The 20,230-nt window shown below is 37.1% G+C and overlaps 1 protein-coding gene across 2 annotated transcripts in view; it reads left to right on the forward strand.

Annotated features, from left to right (window-relative positions):
• The window catches only part of NT5C2 (5'-nucleotidase, cytosolic II), a 100,399-nt gene that overhangs the window by 64,209 nt on the left and 15,960 nt on the right, over window positions 1-20,230 (forward strand). Inside the window, exons 5-15 of one of the 2 annotated variants that reach the window (XM_060171409.1) lie at window positions 1,239-1,334; window positions 1,661-1,684; window positions 9,593-9,684; window positions 9,816-9,873; window positions 11,169-11,262; window positions 12,249-12,302; window positions 14,555-14,638; window positions 15,594-15,635; window positions 16,708-16,815; window positions 17,165-17,231; window positions 18,587-18,757. In XM_060171409.1, the coding sequence (XP_060027392.1) occupies window positions 1,239-1,334; window positions 1,661-1,684; window positions 9,593-9,684; window positions 9,816-9,873; window positions 11,169-11,262; window positions 12,249-12,302; window positions 14,555-14,638; window positions 15,594-15,635; window positions 16,708-16,815; window positions 17,165-17,231; window positions 18,587-18,757 (890 nt within the window). The remainder of the gene's footprint in view (window positions 1-1,238; window positions 1,335-1,660; window positions 1,685-9,592; window positions 9,685-9,815; window positions 9,874-11,168; window positions 11,263-12,248; window positions 12,303-14,554; window positions 14,639-15,593; window positions 15,636-16,707; window positions 16,816-17,164; window positions 17,232-18,586; window positions 18,758-20,230) is intronic. The other variant, XM_007530626.3, reaches the window with a different exon arrangement.

Here is a 20,230-nt window from a genome sequence, read left to right on the forward strand (position 1 = left end):
AACCTGGGCCCTTGTGCATTGTAACCTGTTCTCAATCAGGTATGCCACCTTCTGGCCCCCAACCATGGACTTTGTGCTCCTGAATTGAGCTTAAGTTAGTGTTATTGAAGAAGGCCTATTTATCAGAAAGAAAAGAAATTATTAAAAGTAATCATAGATGCTCTTCTTCTTTTTAAATTATTAAATATTTATTCTCTTTTGTTGCCCTTGTTTTATTGTTGTTGTCATTGTTGGATATGACAGAAATGGAGAAATGAAGGGAAGACAGAGAGGGGGAGAGAAAGATAGACACCTACAGACCTGCTTCACCGCTTGTGAAACGACTCCCCTGCAGGTGGGGAGCTGGGGGCTCGAACCAGGATCTTTACGCTGGTCCTTGAGCTTTGCGCCACGTGCGCTTAACCCACTGCACTACTGCCCGACTCCCAATAGATGCTCTTCTTACCTTTTGTTGTTGGAGAGCAGTTTTGATATTATCCTTAATTTGATAACCAGGAGTCTTCTTGGTAGTTTGCATTTCTGAATTTGATAGAAAAGATTTAAGACTAAGACAGGTGTCTACTTGTGATACCAACATACTATCATAAATGCCTTGTGTATAATAGCTTAGTAGGGGGGAATATAAACCAGCTCTGTTGTCCAGGGAAATTAAAAGGCTGTTTTAGAATGGAATCAGATGTACAAGAGGAATTATGACTTAAACCTTATTTGATTGTGCTCTTATTATTTGTAGAAAACAGTTGTGTTTATCTGGACAGAGGAAGTACTTTTTAGTTACTTTGGTGTTAATTTCTAAGATTTAGTCATCTAGTCTCTAAATTTTTATTGTTTTGGGGCATACTTGAGTTGTTGTGATGCTTTATGAAGAGACTGGTTACACATAAGATTTCAGGTATACTCTGGAGATATTGTGGATTAGCAATCAAGTGAATATAAAAAGTGTGTTAAAACAAGTGTCATGGGAATTTTTGGTTTCTCAGTTCATAATAGTTATGTTATATTGTGATACATTAATTATACAATAGCATTGTCTAGAAAACATTGCACAAACTTTAATTAAACATGACATATATATAAGGAGTAAGCACTTACTGTTTGCTCAAGTCAGGCTATCACAAACCCTCAGTTTGTAAAGAATGTAAGATTTATAAAGTGCAGTAAAGTGAAGCACAGTAGGAGGTGTGCCTGTATTGCTTGTCTTGTTTGGTGTTATTGATGATGTCTTCACTTCCGTATAGGGGACTTGTTTTTGACACATTATACGGAAATCTTTTGAAAGTTGATGCCTATGGAAACCTTTTGGTCTGTGCACATGGATTTAACTTTATAAGGGGGTGAGTACAATAAAATTGTAACCTCTTTCTAGTGTGTTTGTATAGTAAAACAATATGAAGATGACATTGTCTCCCTAAATATAATGAACTTTCCTACCCTTTCATCATAAAGAGCAGTTCATTTAGATGAGGAAACTTAACCAGTTATGTACTAGGCAATTGGAACCCAAACTGACTTATAAACATAGTTACCAGTTAGATTTTGTTTAAATACATTCTAAATATTCAACATCCAATAAACCTAATCTTGAACTTGTCCAAAAAGAATTATAGTGACTTTAATTATTTGAAATTCTAAGATTTTTATTTTCTCCTTTTTAATACAGTTCTCAGGTAGCTGCTCAGAAGAGGTATGTACAAAAAAGTGCTTTAAAAATTAAAGTTATAGCAATGTAAATGATTAAGATACTTAAAGCAAAATATTTTATAATCTAGTGAATATGACCATGTGTTAAAGTTTTGGTTTTTTTTTTTTTTAACATGGAGCCAAAAACAAGTAGGAGGTGATAATATTTAAGCAAATAAGGATAAATTTTATTTTTGTAATAGGAATATTTCCACTGTTGTCACTGGTTTTAGAATTCTTTCTTTTTCTTTTTTTTTTTTATTTATAAAAAGGAAACATTGACAAAACCATAGGGTAAGAGGGGTACAACTCCACACAGTTCTCACCACCAGAACTCCATATCCCATCCCCTCCCCTGATAGCTTTCCTATTCTTTAACCCTCTGGGAATATTGGTTTTAACTTTCTACCATAATAAACAGCAGATAAAATTAGCAGTTACTATTTTTTCTTTTTTGGTGAAACATTTCAGTCTCAGCTTTGTTCTTTTAAAAGTAATACCACAATTTGGCAATTTCTGTACTTGTGGCATTATAGTTACATATTTTTCTCTACTTTTTTTTATTTTTTATTTATAAAAAGGAAACATTGACAAAAACGATAGGATAAGAGGGGGTACAACTTTGAACAATTCCCACCACCAGAACTCTGTATCGCATTCCTTCTCCTGATAGCTTTCCTAGTCTTTAACCCTCTGGGAGTATGGACCCAAGGTCATTGTGGGATGCAGAAGGTTGAAGGTCTGACTTCTGTAATTGCTTCCCCGCTGAACACGGGCATTGGCAGGTCGATCCATATTCCCAGCCTGCCCCTCTCTTTCCCTAGTAGGGTGGGGTTCTGGGGAAGTGGAGCTCCAGGACACATTGGTGGGATTGTCTGTCCAGGGAAGTCTGGTCGGCATCATGCTAGCATCTGGAACCTGGTGGTTGACAAGGGAGTTAACATACAAAGCCAAACAAATTGTTGACCAGTCATGGACCTAAGGGCTGGAATAGTGCAGATGAGGAGTTGGGGGGGGGGAGGTCCTCCATCTTGTAGATAGCTAGTAGGCATATTTTACTTAAATTCCAAAGGGCCTGTGGCTATACTAGTTTTTTTTTTTCCCCCTTTTTTATTTTTGCCCCTGAGCCTGAAATCTGATATGCCAGTGGATCCAAGTTATTGTCTAGGGAGATGATGTCATGGCTGGGAAAAGGACCAGAAAGCTGAATCAGGGAAGAGAGTAGCTCCTTAATATGGGAAAGGAGTATAAATATTGTTGACTGTAAACCCCATCAATTTAATGTAGTCTAGGGCTCATAATCAGTTTAGGAGCCTATGTGACCTCTACATCCCTCTATATCTGAGCTCACATTCTGTGGTCAAGAGTAGGAACCTTCCATGCTGCCCCAATATCAGGACCCATCTTCCTCAGGTGTAGCACAGAGTATGTTGTCCATCCTCCCTTCAGGGATGGAACATTCTTTACCATTGTTGATCCAAGTTGAGGGCAAGGTCCTATGGGGCCCCGAAAGGGGTCTATTGTGTTGTTCCTGATAGAGATGACCGGTAACAGTGGAGAGAGGGGTTTATTCAAGGTCTAAGCCCATCAAGTCTGCTTGGGAATCTCAGGACTCCTCTATTAGGGCCCCAGCTGATGGAATGGCCTGATAATGATTAAAGAGTCATTGTTAAAGTATGCCAGTTTCTTGCCCTTATTCAGCTTTTGCAGTCCTCGCTTTGATGAGGTTAGCTTTGGAGTGAGTGAGAGAACTGTAATAGGAAGTAGGTAAGGAGGGTATCTAAGTCTAAGTAGACACTATTTCATTATAAACTTGATACTGACTCACTGTAGACTATTGTGTACTTTTGCTTTCAGGTAGGTAATTATATTGCCCTAATTTATGGATACTTGTGAACATATGCTATATCTCATGGGACCTGGTCTATGTCTAGGTTTTGGGACTTTGTTAGGAAGTGAACCTCTTGGAATGGAATTAGAGACTATCTTGAAAGCAAAGGTCTTACCCGAGTAATGAGGATGAAGGGTTGGCATTCCATGCCTGACATCTCTGGACACAGTCTGAAGTGAAGCATGCTGAGTTGGTACTCGTGTTGATTAGGTTGGGATCGGTGGATGTAATATTATTTGGTATGACTTGAGAGAAGCGTGCAGGGAAGTGAGCCCCACCCCAGAGGTTCCAGGACTGGGGGAAATATAGGCGGCTCTATAGAGGAAGCAAGAGGTTCCTGCTGTCTTAGGGTTTAAGAAGACAATAGATCACATTATTTGGCAACTGGGTTAACTTTGAAAAATCCCTTTGTTAGGATTTGCTGTGTTATACACACCATCACCATATTTTTAAAAATTTTTTTATATTTATTTTATTTATTTTATTCCCTTTTGTTGCCCTTGTACCATCACCATGTTTTATGCCCTTTGTATATAGCTATACCACCGGTTGCTTCTGTTCTCCCTGGACTAACTTTTAAGAGTCAACATATCAGATACTCAGCCTGTGTATTAAAAAGACTCAGTCTGTGCTTTAAAATGTTTGAGACATTCAATCAATTTCCTCCCCTCTCATATTACTTAAATAGTGATTTATATGACTACAAATTAATAGGTGTGTCCATAAACACCATTCCTACCACCAAAAGACTGTGTGCCATCCCATCCCCCGTCCCCTCCCCTCACCCCATGAAGCTGAACATCCACCCTCACCCTCCACCCAGGGTTTTTACTTTGCTGCCCTACTATTTTTCTCTACTTCTATGTTACTTCATTTACTGTTGACGCTGAACTGGATCAGAACAATCTCCATAGTCAAAGTAGACTGTACATTAGTCTCTTGAGTAACTTTTTTATATAGTTTTCCCAATGATAGTGGTAAAATTCATACAGTCTTCAATGAAATTTTTATTTTCTAGTGCTTGGTCTTCTTTCAAAAGCACAATGCCACTCTACTTCTAGGCTGACTTTTTCATTCTTTTTTTTTATTACAGGGAGAGATAAAGAGAGGGACTGATAGAATGAGAGAGAACACCACCATTGCACCATCTATGTAGTTTCCCTTGGTGCATTGGTGCTCTTGTGTTGAGATTTGAACCTGAGGCTTCACATATGGTAAGGCCTATGTTTCACTAGGCAAGCTGTCTGGAGATTGTTAAAGAGATCATGTCTTTTTGGTAAATACCTGTTGTGATAAGGGACCCAAAAAGCAAATTATAACAGTATTTCTTTTGCATCTGAGTTCACAGCTGTACCTTATTTGAAATACATCTGACATAAGACTCTTGGGTTGGCATTCTAAGCTCAAAATTGCCGTAGGACACGTAGAGTAGTTTAAAATAGACATCTATCTTGACACATCTGCCATATCTGCTTATCTTTTACTGCTCATCTCATGAAGTGTTTGCTCAAGATCCATGTCTGTTAACCAGGAAGAAAGATTAAGAATCTGAATTGATTGCAGATAGTACTGGAAATCCAATCTATATCATATACAGAAACCATCAGTAGAAATTCAGAATTCCAGTGAAGATAAACCAAGGCTCTATTTTTTTTAATGTCTGAAGTGGAATTTTTAAAGATGCATTTAAAAAATATTTAGTTATTTATTTGATAGGGACAGGGAGAAATCGAGAGGGAAAAGGAAGATAGGGAGAGGGAGAGAAACCTGCAACACTACTTCACCCCTTACAAAGCTTCCCTCTATAGGCGGATACTGGAGACTTGAACCTGGATCCTTGTGCATTGTAACATGTGCACTCAACCAGGTGCACCAGCACCTAGAGGGTTTTTTTTTTTTTAATGTGGGAAGTATTGATAGTAGAGAAGGGGGGGGAGTTAAGTTATATTACCATCAGATTTACTAGTTCAGGATCCACAAACCTCTTTTCTTCTCCCTCCCCAACCAATAATGTTTCCAAATAGACCCTCAAAATATATTTAATAGTGTTTCCAAAATAGATCATTTATAAATAAATGCAGATAGGATATAGCACTGTAAAAAAAAAGAGTAAAGAGGAAAAGTTCATGAGGAAAGGGAAGCTGAGAATGGAAGTTGTAGAAGAGAATTCTATATATCTGTTTTGGTAGACAAAACTGGAAGTAAGAATTCCATCATGATGTGCCTTGTCAGTGAGTTGTCAGTGACTTTTTTTGAACATTGGGAAAACATCTACATTTTTGAATGAAGAATCCTGATATTAGACCTTTATTCTATAGATCACAGAAAATTAGCAATAACCTGTGTAATAATTTGAACAGTTTTCTTCCAAGTTCCATGTCTGGCATTCCTCCTTTTATGATGTATTACCTCATCCTGAATTAAGTTTTATTTTAAATATATACTAACATTGTCAATTTAAATAAAATATAATTGATACCTTTATAAGTCAGTTTGAGTTCTCATTGCCTAATAAGTAATGGTCAACTATCTTTACATGAAGAATTTGTTCTTTAGTGATAAAGGGAATAGGAAAGCTTATCATATCTAAGGGGACACTGTCATCTTACTAACCTTACTTAGGAAAGCTTATTATTGTTCACTTTTACCATAATTTTCATTGTAGAAAATCTTGGAAGGCTAGAAGATGTCCATAAAAATTTTCTTTACTAGGAACTCTTATTTCAGAAGGGTGACCAAGTCAGGAACTAGTGTGATTTTATATTCCTAATTAGAGTTTATGCTGTTGCTAAGCAGGAATTTACTTAAGTTACTCTTAAGTATGAACTTTAAATCTAGTGTACTTCATTTAGTATATCTCCATATAGTCACCATGTATTTTTAATCAAAATTATATTTTTATAAAAATCGTGAATTTTTACATTTTATTCTTTATGCTTTTTAGTTTCTCTGTGGTATTTTATTAGTACTGTTCTCTTCTTCTTCGTTTCCCATAGTAAGACTTTAACACATCTTTTAACTACTTACATCTGTTGTGATTGCATTTTTCTTTTAAGTCCTAAATATTCTCCATGATCATTGTCCCAGTCTTCTCTTCCTCCTCTGTACTTTGTGGCCTCACTTATTCTGCTAGTTGTCATAATTTTATCTACTACTTGTGCATAGATGATCCAAATTATCTCTCAAGTCAATCTCTAAGTTTTTGACCTTTGTTTTTAGTTGCCTGTAAATATCTATTTACTTTTTTTTTAAGATTTTGTTTATTTTATTATTATTTTTTTAATAATTTATTTCTTTATTGGGGAATTAATGCTTTACATTCAACAGTAAATACAATAGTTTGTACATGCATAACATTCCCCAGATTCCCATTTAACAATACAACCCCCACTATGTCATTCATCATCTTTCATGGACCTGTATTCTCTCTATTTACTTTTAAGTTAATATATTCAAAGTAAAAATCCTCTTATGTCTACTGGCCAGTTTCCATATTTGTTAGTGGTACCACCAGCCTCTCAGAGACACCTTATTATGAACATCGTCACCTTTTGTTAACTCCCCTATCTCCCATAGTCAGTTGCCTGCTGTCATTCATTTAACCATGGCAATCTCTCTAGCAAACATTCTTCCTGTTCATTTTCTTTGCCATCACTTGTAGAGAGACTCCTGTCCCTCTTATGTGAGCTACTACATAACCGCTTCATCTCTCAGTCCTTTTGTCTCTGTATCACTTAGCTTTTTGCTGAATCATGGGAAATTCTAGAATTGCTCAGCTTATCTGTTGATACAGTTGCCATGCTCGGTGTCTGCTCTTGGACAACCTGTTGTCAGGGCGCCTCATTTCTGCACGACACCTTTCATCCTTCTGCACGCTCTTTCCCTCTAGTCACACAGTAGGCTCAGTTCCAAGTGCTCCAAGAGTAAGCAAGCCACAGTGACACAAATGTTTTCCATTTCTCTGTTTGGATCCCATTTGCTATTTTTCTTTTCCTTTTTTATTTCTTTTTTTCCCCTTTATCCTCCAGGGTTATCACTGGAACTTAGTGATGGCACTACGAATCCACTGCTCCTAGAGACTATTTTTTCCACTTTTATTGGATAAGACAGAAATTGAGAGGAAGGGAGATACAGAGGGAAAGAGAAGATAGACACATGCAGACCTGCTTCTCTGCTCCTCAAGTATCCCCCCGTGGGTGGGAAGCCGACAGCTTGAACCCAGATCCTTGTGCAGGTCCTTATGCTTAGTACTATGTGTGCTTAACTAGGTGTGTCCCTGCCCGTCCCCTCTTATTATTATTATTTTTACCTTTAGGGTTATCACTGGGGCTCCGTGCCTGCACCCTGAGTCCAGTGCTCCTGGAGGCCATGTTTCCCATTTTATTGCCCTTGTAGTTGTTAGATAGGACAGAGAGATATGGAGAGAGGAGGGGAAGACAGAGAGGAGGGGAAGACAGAGAGGAGGAGAGAAAGACGCCTGCAGATCTACTTCAGCACTTGTGAAGCGACCCCTTGCAGGTGGGGAGCTGGGGGCTTGAACCCGGATCCTTATGCCAGCCCTTGTGCTTTGCACCATGTGCGCTTAACCCCACTGTACTACCACCTGCCCCCCCTTTTTATTTTTTTTTATTGGGGGGATTAATGGTTTACAGTCAGCAGTTGTTGGTACCTGTGTAAAATTTCTGTTTTCTGCAAAACACTCACACCCCCAGACTAGGTCCTCCTCTACCATTGTACACAAGGACCTAAACAACCCTCCTTCCCCCCCTTAGTTCTCTACTTTAGTGCAATACACCAATTGCTACTTTTCAAGGATGTAGTCATCCTGAATTTAAGGATGGAGAAATAGACTGAACCCTTTTTTTTTTTTGCCTCCAGAGTTATTGCTGGGATTCAGTGCCTGTACCTCGAATCCACTGCTCCTGGAGGCTGTTTTTTTTCCCTTTTGCTGCCCTTGTTTTATCATTGTTATGGTTATTATTATTGTTGTCCTTATGTCATTGTAGTTGGATAGGACAGAGAGAAATGGAGAAAGGAGGGGATAGGGAGAGAGAAAGATAGACACCTGCAGGTTTGCTTCACCACCTGTTAAGTGACCTTCCCCCCCCCTCACGTGGGGAGCCACGGGCTCGAACCAAGATCCTTACTCCAGTCCTTGCGCTTTGCACTATGTGTGCTTAAGCCACTGCACCACTGCTCGGCCCCCAGACAGAACTGTTTTATGTTTTGTGATTTATTTTATTTCATGAGATATCGAAGAAGAGATCAGACCCTGAGCCTCACACATGCAAATCGTGTGCTCTGCCTCTGAGACACCTCTCCAGATGCTAGACTGAGCTTCTTAGAGGAACTTCAAAGTTACATTCCTAAGAGACAGGAAGGATTTGTAGTCATTTTCATAACACATCAGATTTTTTTCTCTGTTTTCCTAAAACTGCTGCTAAGTTAATTAATAATTTGATAGTTCACCTCTGATGGATTTATCCCGTACTCCACTCTGCTGCCCCAGAATGAAGCATAAAAATAATAGCATGATCTACTTCAATTCATCTTTCAAGCTTTACTAATATTTTTCTCCCTTTTCTCCACTCAGATTGGGCTAATTTCTAAATTGGTCTACTTAGCTTTTAAAGATTACTTCAGTTGCCACCACTTTCATGAATTCTTCTTAGATTTTTCCCTCCTCACTCTCACATTCTTTTTTCTCTATCCTTTAAGTGAAATGTTTTCCTTTCCCTCAGTTTTCCTATTAGTCTTTGTACTTTTCTGATAGTATATGTATTTTTAAAAAATTTACACACTGCCTATGAATATAACTCACCTCCTTTATTATACTGAGATTGTCTTAAGGATTGAACCCAGAATGCTAATGCTTATTCATCTTCATAGTTAATCCATGTGTAGTATTTGGGACCCTGCCTTGCACATAACCATCAAAATATTACAAATATCAGAGTGAATATTTCTTACAGTTAATATATTAACTTTTGGATATCAGTTAATTGTTATATTTTCTTTCAGACCAGAAACTAGAGAGCAGTATCCAAATAAATTTATCCAACGAGATGACACTGAAAGATTTTACATTCTGAACACACTATTCAACCTACCAGGTAGATTCATTCTGTGCTTTTATTTAGATGATTGTCCTTTTCCAAGATCATTTGTTTTTGCTCAAGGAGATAATGAAATAATGTGAATTATCTCACTATAACTTATGAATACTTGATTCTTTATTTTTCAGAGACCTACCTGTTGGCCTGCCTAGTAGATTTTTTTACTACTTGTCCCAGATATACCAGGTATGTATATACTAAACGTTTCTTTTTTTCCAATTGATTTTTTAAAAATTTATGTACAGGGTTTTAGAGAACTGGCCATTGTAGGTTTTTTCTGCTTTTCTGAAGTGAATTTAGTGCTAGTGAGAGATGCCACATTGCCAACCTGAGAGATGGGACAGCACCAGCAGCTTCATGCAGGCTCTCACTCCCACACGGCCCCTCTTCTTGCCAGTGTGCTGCTGCCATGTTTGGAAGGGACCACTTCTGATTGGCTTCTCCTGGGAATGAAGACTGCCAGCAGAGGTGCTAATTGTGACAGCTGAGTGGGAGGTTTGTGTGGTGATTATCTGTCCAAGCAGAATTACACTAAAACCCCCCAACTCATTTCACAGCTGCTACCCAGGAGCCACTCAGGGATGGTAATTTAGTTTCATTCCCAGGTCTAGCAAATTTGACTGAAGAATAAATCTTGTTTATCCTCCCTGAAGTAAAATTTTGCTTTAGTTGTGAACTAGATATCCTCTCCTTTTTTGAGAGGGAATTGTATAACCAAGTTGAAAGTTTAGCTGTATGTGCCAGACTTTGCTAACTTCTTAACCCTCTTTAGGCCATATCCACTTGAAGACACTAACTTTGGTGGAACACTAAGCTAAGTGGAAAATTAGATAATACATTTGTACTTAGAGATAATATCAGAAAAGACAGGATGGACAGAATCTAATGTCAAGTTTTTTTTTTTTTTTATGGAACCCTATTTCTTTTTTTTTTTTTTTATTCCCTTTTGTTGCCCTTGTTGTTTTTTTGTTGTTGTTACTATTGTTGTTGTCGTTGTTGGATAGGACAGAGAGAAATGGAGAGAGGAGGGGAAGACAGAGAGGAGGAGAGAAAGATAGACACCTGCAGACCTGCTTCACCACCTGTGAAGCGACTCCCCTGCAGGTGGGGAGCCAGGGTTCGAACCGGGATCCTTATGCCGGTCCTTGTGCTTTGCGCCACCTGCGCTTAACCCGCTGCGCTACAGCCCGACTCCCGGAACCCTATTTCTTAAAAGTAATAAAATAACATATTGAACTTTGAGCTTCCATTCAGTATATTTTTCTGTCATTTTGTTTGTTCAGGATATTGCAGTCCATTGAACACTAATCATGTCTAGTGGTCAAAATGGACTTTCAGTAGGGAGTAATTACTTTCCTAATTAGTGACAGTTTTTATCCATGTGATAATGGAACCTTTGGGCCCCTTGGGCAATTCTTGACAACTTCTTTTTATTTACCATCTGTTGGGTTCACTGTCATATTCTTTTCACTTCTCTAAAGCTGTGAAACAGGATTTAAAGATGGAGACCTCTTCATGTCTTATCGAAGTATGTTCCAGGATGTAAGAGATGCTGTTGACTGGGTTCATTATAAGGTAATTAGAAGTTACTTCATTAGTTTACTTCCTGGCATGTGTTGTTTGTTTGTTTGCTTGTTTGTGTGTTACCAGAGCATTGCTCAGCTCTGGCTGATGGTGCTGGGGATCAAACCCTGGGGCCTTGGAACTTCAGACATGAAAGTCCTTTGCATGAACACTATGCTATCTCCACAACCCTTTATGTATGCTCTTATGCTAATTTTTAAAAGTATAAATAGAGTAAAACTGTTCAGGTTTTAAAAAATGGACTTGTCAGGGGTCAGATGGTGGCGCACCTTGTTGAGTGCATGTGTTACAATACACACGGGCACAGGTTTGAGCCCCAAGTCCCCACCTGCAGGGGGAAAGCTCTGCAAGTGTCCCTCTGTCTGTCTCCCTTCCTGTTTCCCCCCTTCCTTCTTGATTTCTGGCTTTCTCTCTCCATTAAATAAAAATATATATTTAAAAAAATTTAAATGGATTCGTCCCTCTAGAGATAGTTTTCTAAAATGATTTAGTTCTGACATTTGGTTGTCTTGTTTTCAGGGTAATGCCTATCTTTCCTCAGTGTTTATACATACTTAATTTCTAGATCTTATTTCAGTTTGCATTCCCCAAAGAACAGGCTTTAGAATTAAGAGTGTATTTGCCATATCCTTTGAGGATGACTATGGACCATTTTTTTCCCAAAGTCCTTAGCATTTCACTAATAACATTAATAAAAACATTAATAAATCTATTTATATCTACTATAAATTATACTGACTAAAATATAAGGTGCTGTTTATTTTTAGTTTTTATATAGAAAAAAACTTTTGTACATCAGATACCTTTGGAGGCAAGATCTCAGCAAATTGTATCAGCTAATCTATTTCTGTGTTTTTGACTTTTCTGTTTTGGTAAATACTTAAAAGTACATTTGGGTTGATAGTGAATACATTCTTCTCACCAACTTTTAAAAACTGATTGTGTTTCTTCCTTATTCCCATTTTTCATCCCCCTAGGGTTCCCTTAAGGAAAAGACAGTTGAAAATCTTGAGAAGTATGTAGTCAAAGATGTAAGTAAGAAACTGAAAAAATATGTGATAGCTTATTTTACCTATTGGAAAGTGAATGTGTATTTATAATGAAGTTCACAAGGGAAGATACTTCTTTGTCTTGGCATACTATGTGCTAGGTATTATCATCAAAGGTTTTCAGCTAGACTGTTATTATTACACTCTTTTTGTCTATAAGCATGGCCCAGTATTCTATTTGTCCTTTTTATCTCTTAATTATAATAACAGCAGCAACTAGAGTAGTTACGGTGTGTATATTTGTGTTCTAATTGATTACATGCATTGTCCTATTTCACTTTGGTATTATTACTTCTGCTTATAGATTAAGGAATCTAGGAACAGAGGGACTAAATCACTTGTCAGAATTCATAGTAAAGTCAAGTCACGCCTAAACTAACCCAAATCATATGCACAATGCCAGATTGACTCAAAAAATGCACACGTGGGAGTCGGGCAGTAACACAGCGGGTTAAGCGCACATGGTGCAAAGTGCAAGGGCCAGCGTAAGGATCCTGGTTCGAGCCCCCAGCTCCTCACCAGCAGGAGGTCACTTCGCAAACAGTGAAGCAGGTCTGCAGGTTTCTTATCTTTCTCTCCTCTATCTTCCCCTCCTCTCTCCATTTCTCTCTGTCCTATCCAACAACAACAACAGCTATGACAACAATAACAACTACAACAAGCACAACAACAAGGGCAACAAAATGGGAAAAATAGCCTCCAGGAGCAGTGGATTCGTAGTGCAGCCACCAAACCCCAGCAATAACCCTGGAGGCAAAAAAAAAAAAAAATTCACACGTGTGACTGTCATTTAAAATGTTATCAACATACTAACAGAATGATGAAAAATTCTTTTAAATATATTAATGGAAAATATAATGCAGTTTATAGAAATTTATAGTTAATAGTAGTGCATCAATGTGTATTGTACATATATATTTATATCTATTATCTTTATTTTATTTTTGTCACCAGGGCTTAGCTAGAGCTTCCCACCTGTGAGATTCCACTATTCCTGGCAGATTCTCCCCCCCAGCCCCCAATAGAAGAAGAGACTGAAAGAGACATCGGCATAGGACTGCTTCACAGCTAGTGAAACGCCCTCTGCTGTATAATGTTCCTTTTTTAGTGGCCAGGGGCTTGAACCAGGTCCTTACACATAGTAAAGTGTATACTCTACTGGCTGAGCTATTTTCTGACCGTTTAGTGTTAATTTCTTAATTTTGACCATTGTACTGGAGGCATGTACAATGTTAATACAAGATGTGGTTTTTAAAGGTTATTATGTAAACCTTTACTATTTTCACAACTTTTCTATAGGTTTGAAATATTTTCAGAAACTGAATGTGTGTATACACAAATGTAAACACAGAGAAAGCCCTAAAATGAGACTCCTTTTCCTACAGAGTAAAAATAGTAAAATGCAGTATTTTCCCTTTGGCTAAGCTTTCTGTTGTTTTCAGTCTTTGTACCTCCTATTTCTTCTCCACTCTTATCCACTTCCTTGTTTTAAGAACACTGAAGGATATAGGAGAGGTCTAGGAGAATATGAATGAAGGAACCTGTTTACTGTGAGAGGAAAACAGTTGTTTTTCTTTGTGGTGACAGTAGAAGTTAAAATATCTTTATCTGCAAGTGAGTATAGGTGGTTCTAAGTTAGTGCATCCTATATATGCCATATCATTTTCCAGATGCTTTATATACATTGAAGTCATTTCTGGAACCCTATATATTTTGCCGGTGATGTTTCAAATAAACTTCTGCTACAGGAAAAGACTAATTATATTATTGTTACTAGGTGCTTAATTGCAAAAATAGGAAAGCCTGTCATTTAAATATAGACTGTGCATTATTCTTGTAACAATGACATCATGTAATTGTGATTGGCTATTGCTTTATATATAAAAATCAGTGTTAGAGTATTAAATCAACTTCACTTGACCCCTAACACACCTAATTCATATGCTTTAAGAAATTGTAAGGTGCTTTAAATTCTTTTTTGAGGCAGATACAGCAATGCTAGGTTATTTATAAACATATAATACTTTATATATTTTATAGAGACATATATATACTATTTACACTATGCATGTTAATGTTTAATTCATGGTGAGTAGTAATCTTGTCTTTTCGATCCAAAGTTCTGGAACTAACCCAGCTTTAAAGTGCTTCCCCTCATCCTATATAAGTGGACAGAGTCCAGCATATAATTGACCAGTCCATGTTGCTTATCATCTCATCACATTACATTTCAGGGAAAACTGCCATTGCTTCTGAGTCGGATGAAAGAAGTGGGAAAAGTATTTCTTGCTACAAATAGTGACTATAAGTATACAGATGTAAGTCCTAAAAAATTCACTGTTTATTGACATAGAGGGATTACTTTGGCTTAAAGAATTATAAGAGTAATAAGGAAGATAATAGTGTATTAAATAGCTGCAGGGTTTTTGTTTTTGTTTTGTTTTTCACTTTAGAGTGATGAAAAATACCTAAAAAATGGATAAAAGCTTCACCAGAGTAGTTCTCAAATTTTTCTAAATAGTTCCACTTTCCCTACTTATAATTGTCTGCTTGAAGGGACTTTTTACTGGTTTATGTGGCTTTTATTTCTTTTTGGTGCATCATTCATGTAAATCATCCTTTATTGCACAACTGCACATGCCCTCCCTTGTCATTGGTAGCTAGACATCAATAGGTGGTACAAATTTGCTACCTTCTAATCTAAACATTTGTTTTTGCTGTGATTAAAGCATTTAAAGAGTTGAGTTGTTTCTTTAATTGTACTTTTATTAAAATAGTAAGTTTATAGTATTAGCAAGAAGCTTAGCACTCCCCAGTTTTCTATATAAAAATCTTGATTTGGAAGTTCAGTTTGGGGTATGCAGCCTTACAAAGCAATGGCTTGGCTTTATCTAGAAACAGGTAATATGTTACTTTGATGTAACTCACTGGTTTTCTTTATACCCTTGATTCATATGTATTGTATCTCCAGGAAAGTAGTATCCTACTATTCCAGTCCAGTAGTAATATTGAATAGAGATACAAGCATGAAGTTGTACAAAATATCTTCCACAAGAAGTCTATCCTCTGAGACTTTAAGAAACTTTTGTTATGAAGGATTAAGTTCTGATTTCCAATGCCATACATAGTTTCATAGTCTTAAAAGAGATAAGAATATGTATCCTATATTGAAAAAGACATCTTATGAAAAACTTGATTGTAATTTTAAAGAGATTTTGCATTTTTTTCAGAAGCAGTAAACAAACCTTATGTTGGATTTTTTTTCTCTTCCAGAAAATTATGACCTACCTGTTTGATTTTCCACATGGCCCCAAGGTATTGCATGTAACTTAATAGAATATTGCTTTATTAGTAATGGATACATTTAATAATCATGGGATATTGAGGGTATGGAATTGGTCAGATGCATTCAGAAATCTTCTGTAGAATTAAAAATATTGTAGAGCTGGTAGAACTGGAAGGCAGTAGCAGTTTGAACACATAGTACACAACAACAGGCATGATTAGTATTTTAGTAGCATGGGACTAGAAATTTATGCCCAGTAATTCCTGTGTATAATTGTTACATTTGTGTGGCAGAAGATATTTGATGAAAAGAAATAGAGAAAATTGTATACCTTTCTGACAATTTCTACGTTTAGCTGTTAATTACTATTGAATTTTATGCCAAGAGGACAGTTAACTTTGATATTTGGCAGAGAAATCTTTCTTCCGGAAATATGGCTGCAATTAGATTTTAAAAGAATACTTGTTGCAACTTAGTCACATACCTGTTGGATTTTAGTCTTGTGCTTTCTTGAACAAATGTGAGTAAATATCTATTTTTTGAACATTCAAAAACGTAATATTCAGTGCTCTTCAGTTTGGCCTTCAGATGTTATTGCCAGGATTCCACTTTAGGATAGAAATAATGGCAACCAATATAGCCTGCAATATAGGCCAAAGACCAATGTTTACTTATAACCATCACTCTGAGAACATAACTTATAAAATGTCCCAGTAATAATAGTCCATTGTCAGTTTGTGTACTGCAGTTCTGATGCTGATCTGCCTGGCAATGTGTCTCTCCCATTTGCCCTTTAAGCTTGTTTGTTTAGTCCATTTCTGTATACTTCTTTCAATGTTTAATTACTGTGAAGTAAGTTAATATGTAGTAGATGATTTTAAAATGTAAAGACTATTAGAGTCATTGACTTTTTATATTCTCAGTGCATCTGCATCCAAAAGGATGTGGCTTATAATGAGACATTGTATGTTTTTAATAAGTGGTAGAGTCTTCTTTTGGTTATACTTTCCTTGCATCTGAGATTAAATATTAATGCCTTAAAAGTGAGGAGTGATTTTTTTTTTTTTTTTTTTTTTTTGGCTTTTGTTTGTTCTTCATCAGCCTGGGAGTTCCCATCGACCATGGCAGTCCTACTTTGACCTGATCCTGGTGGATGCACGGAAACCACTCTTTTTTGGAGAAGGCACAGTACTACGTCAGGTGGACACTGTAAGTTGATAAAATGATCTCTCTAGCTAACAATACTAGCAAGTTATCCATCATGCTTCTTTTTCTACTTACCCTGAGAAAACAGGTTTTTTAATTTTATTTTTTAATTTTATTATTATTGGCTAGATAGAGAGATATAGGGAGGTGGGAGGGAGGAGAAAGAGATACCTCACCACTACTTCACTGCTTGTGAAGCTTTCTCCCTGCAGGTGGGGGGGACCAAAGACTTAAACCCAGGTCCTTGGCCCCCCCTTTTTTTTTCCTTAGCAGCTTTTTCTTTCTGTATCTCTTTCTGAAATTAAGAGTTGTGATCTTAAGTATTACAAAGACCATATTTTTTTTCACACAGAAAACTGGTAAACTGAAAATTGGTACCTACACAGGCCCCTTACAGCATGGCATTGTCTACTCAGGAGGTGAGTGACAGCCTTCATTCATTTACTATTAGTCTTTGCTCAGATGTCACTGTGAAAGCTTTGATGTCCTCTTGGCACCACACACTTATATTTTTAAAATTTTCTTAAAATATGGATGTTAATAAAGTAGAAATTTACTAACATTTGAATGTAATACATTTAAAATGTAGAGATTTAAATATTTATATACCTACCTAGGATAAGTATTCCAGAGATGTGCTAACGCAGTAAGAAATAAGGATAATGGGCTTGAGATGATCTTAGTGTGTCTTTTATTTTATTTATTTATTTATTTTTAAAAGATTTTTATTTATTTATTTATTTATTCCCTTTTGTTGCCCCTGTTGTTTTGTTGTTGTAGTTATTGTTGTTGTCGTTGTTGGATAGGACAGAGAGAAATGGAGAGAGGAGGGGAAGACAGAGCAGGGGAGAGAAAGACAGACACCTGCAGACCTGCTTCACCACCTGTGAAGAGACTCCCCTGCAGATGGGGAGCCGGGGGCTCGAACCGAGCTCCCTGGTCCTTGCGCTTTGCGCCACATGCGCTTAACCCGTTGTGCTACCGCCCGACTCCCTATTTATTTATTTTTTTAAGAAAGAAGACATTAACAAAACCATAGAATAAGAGGGGTACAGTTCTGCACAATTCCCACAACCCGATCTCCATATCCCATCCCCGATCTTAGTGTGTCTTAATGAATCTGTGACTTTTTTTTTTTTCATTAAAAGGATCTATTTCCCCCCATTCTTATTTATTGACTTGGGGAAAAAAAACTACTTTTTTTTTTTCTTTTTTAGTGTTCTAGAATAATTTAGATTTGTTTCTAGAAGGTCCTCAAGGGTTTATGGTCTAAAACTATAGATGCTTAATTTTGTTGGAGTTATGAACAGTTGAACAAAGCCAATTTAAGGCAATTCTGTGATGAGACGTGGTGGTGGCACTTTTTAGGGCTGTACCCACCAGAGAGATAGGTAGTTTCTCTTATATTTGGTAATCAAGGTTTCTGGCCAGCAGAATTGAAGACTTGTCTTAGAAGCAATAAAAAGAATCATGGGGAGGTGACTTAGTGGGTAGAGTGCATACCTTACATGTATGAGACTTTTGGTTTGATCCCCAGTACTGCATAAAAGCAAGGACAAAACAATTAGAACATCATTAACTATAAAGCAGTGTGCTCTATTCTCTTTAATTAAAAAAAAATTAAGGGAAGGTTTTTTTTTTTTTTTTTTTTTTTGCAATCTGTTCCTTACATAAATATAAGATTAATTGATTATATAATTTAATGACTATGGTTCTTGGAAGACTGTTTCTCACTGTGAATATATGTATTTTACTGTATGTTCCATTTTGTTAGGTTCATCTGATACAATCTGTGATCTGCTGGGAGCCAAGGGCAAGGATATTTTATATATTGGAGATCACATTTTTGGGGACATTTTAAAATCAAAGAAACGACAAGGATGGCGGACTTTCTTAGTGATTCCTGAACTTGCACAGGAGCTGCATGTCTGGACTGACAAGAGTTGTAAGGAAACATTCTTACTTTATAAATCCTTTATGTATCTAGTTTGTCTCAGTGGCCAGCTATGAGTCAGCCATCTTTGATGGGCCATTACATGTTATGTTATTTGTAATTTAATAGTATTTCACAAAACTATAAGATTTCACATAAATAATTTCACATCCATATATTGTTGTGTAAGCCATACATGCCCTTCACCAAAGTCATGTGCCCTACCTCCTGACAACCACTGTAGCTCTTACAGTGTCTTAAAGACAGTTTGGTTACCATTTTACTTCAAGTCATTTAATTTAGTGGTCTTTCCTTTCTTCTTTCACTTAAAATAATCACCTGCACTGCAGAGGGACTATCACTTTGTTTTTTAATTATTATTATATATTTTAGTGATTTATAAGATTATAAGGTAATAGGTCTATAATTCTATACCACTCCTACCACAAAAGTTTTGTGCCCCTATCCCTCTCCAGTGGTAACTATCATAGTTCTCCCAAGGTCATAGCCATAGGTTGAATATATATAAACTTTTCTTTGTTCATGTGTTTCAATTCTCTAAATTCCATATATGGGTGAAATCATCTTGTTGTTGTCTTTCACTCCATTACTTACTTCACTAAACATAATCACCTCCAGTTCCATCCTTTTGTCCCAAATGACACAATATAGTCTTTTTAACTGCTGAGTAGTATCCCATCGAGTATATGTCCCATGACTTTTTTAAAAAATATATTTATAGACTTAAATGAGTGATTTTTATTGCATTGTTAAAGGCTTTTCTCCCCTCTTTTTTTAACATATTTTTAAAAAAATATTTATTTCCCTTTTGTTGCCCTTTTTGTTGTTGTTGTTGTTGTTGTTGTTAGTCATTGATGTCGTTGTTGGATAGGACAGAGACAAATGGAGAGAGGAGGGGAAGACAGAGACAGGAAGAGAAAGGTAGACACCTGCAGACCTGCTTCACCACTTGTGAAGCGACTCCCCTGCAGGTGGGGAGCTGGGGGCTCAAACCGGGATCCTTACACTGGTCCTGTGCTTTGCACCACGTGGGCTTAACCCACTATGCTACCACCCGACTCCCTCTCCCCTAACTCTTTAAGTATCCTTTATAGGGTCCTCCCTCCCCGCCCCCCACACACACACCCCACTACCACCACCACCACCAATGTTTTAAGCTTTTAATCAGGAAAATGAAAAGGCCTGCAACAGGGAAGCATGTGGGATATTGGGGCAAAGATGGATGACACCAAGTGGAAGCTGATGCTCATTTTTACTTAATTCTAAGGCCCCACCTTCACTTCCTTTCTAAGCCACTCATACACCTATTGCTACTTCCAGGTGCGGCCACCACTTTGTATGCAGAGGGCCTGTAGTATTTCTTGATGTTAGGATACTTCTCTATAGTATAGCCGTATAGTTCACAAAACTCTAGAATTTTTTTGAAATGTGACAACTTAGCCTATTCGTTCTTCTTGAATCCTT

Source organism: Erinaceus europaeus, chromosome 14, assembly GCF_950295315.1.
Source record: "Erinaceus europaeus chromosome 14, mEriEur2.1, whole genome shotgun sequence".
NCBI classification, from domain to species: domain Eukaryota; kingdom Metazoa; phylum Chordata; class Mammalia; order Eulipotyphla; family Erinaceidae; genus Erinaceus; species Erinaceus europaeus.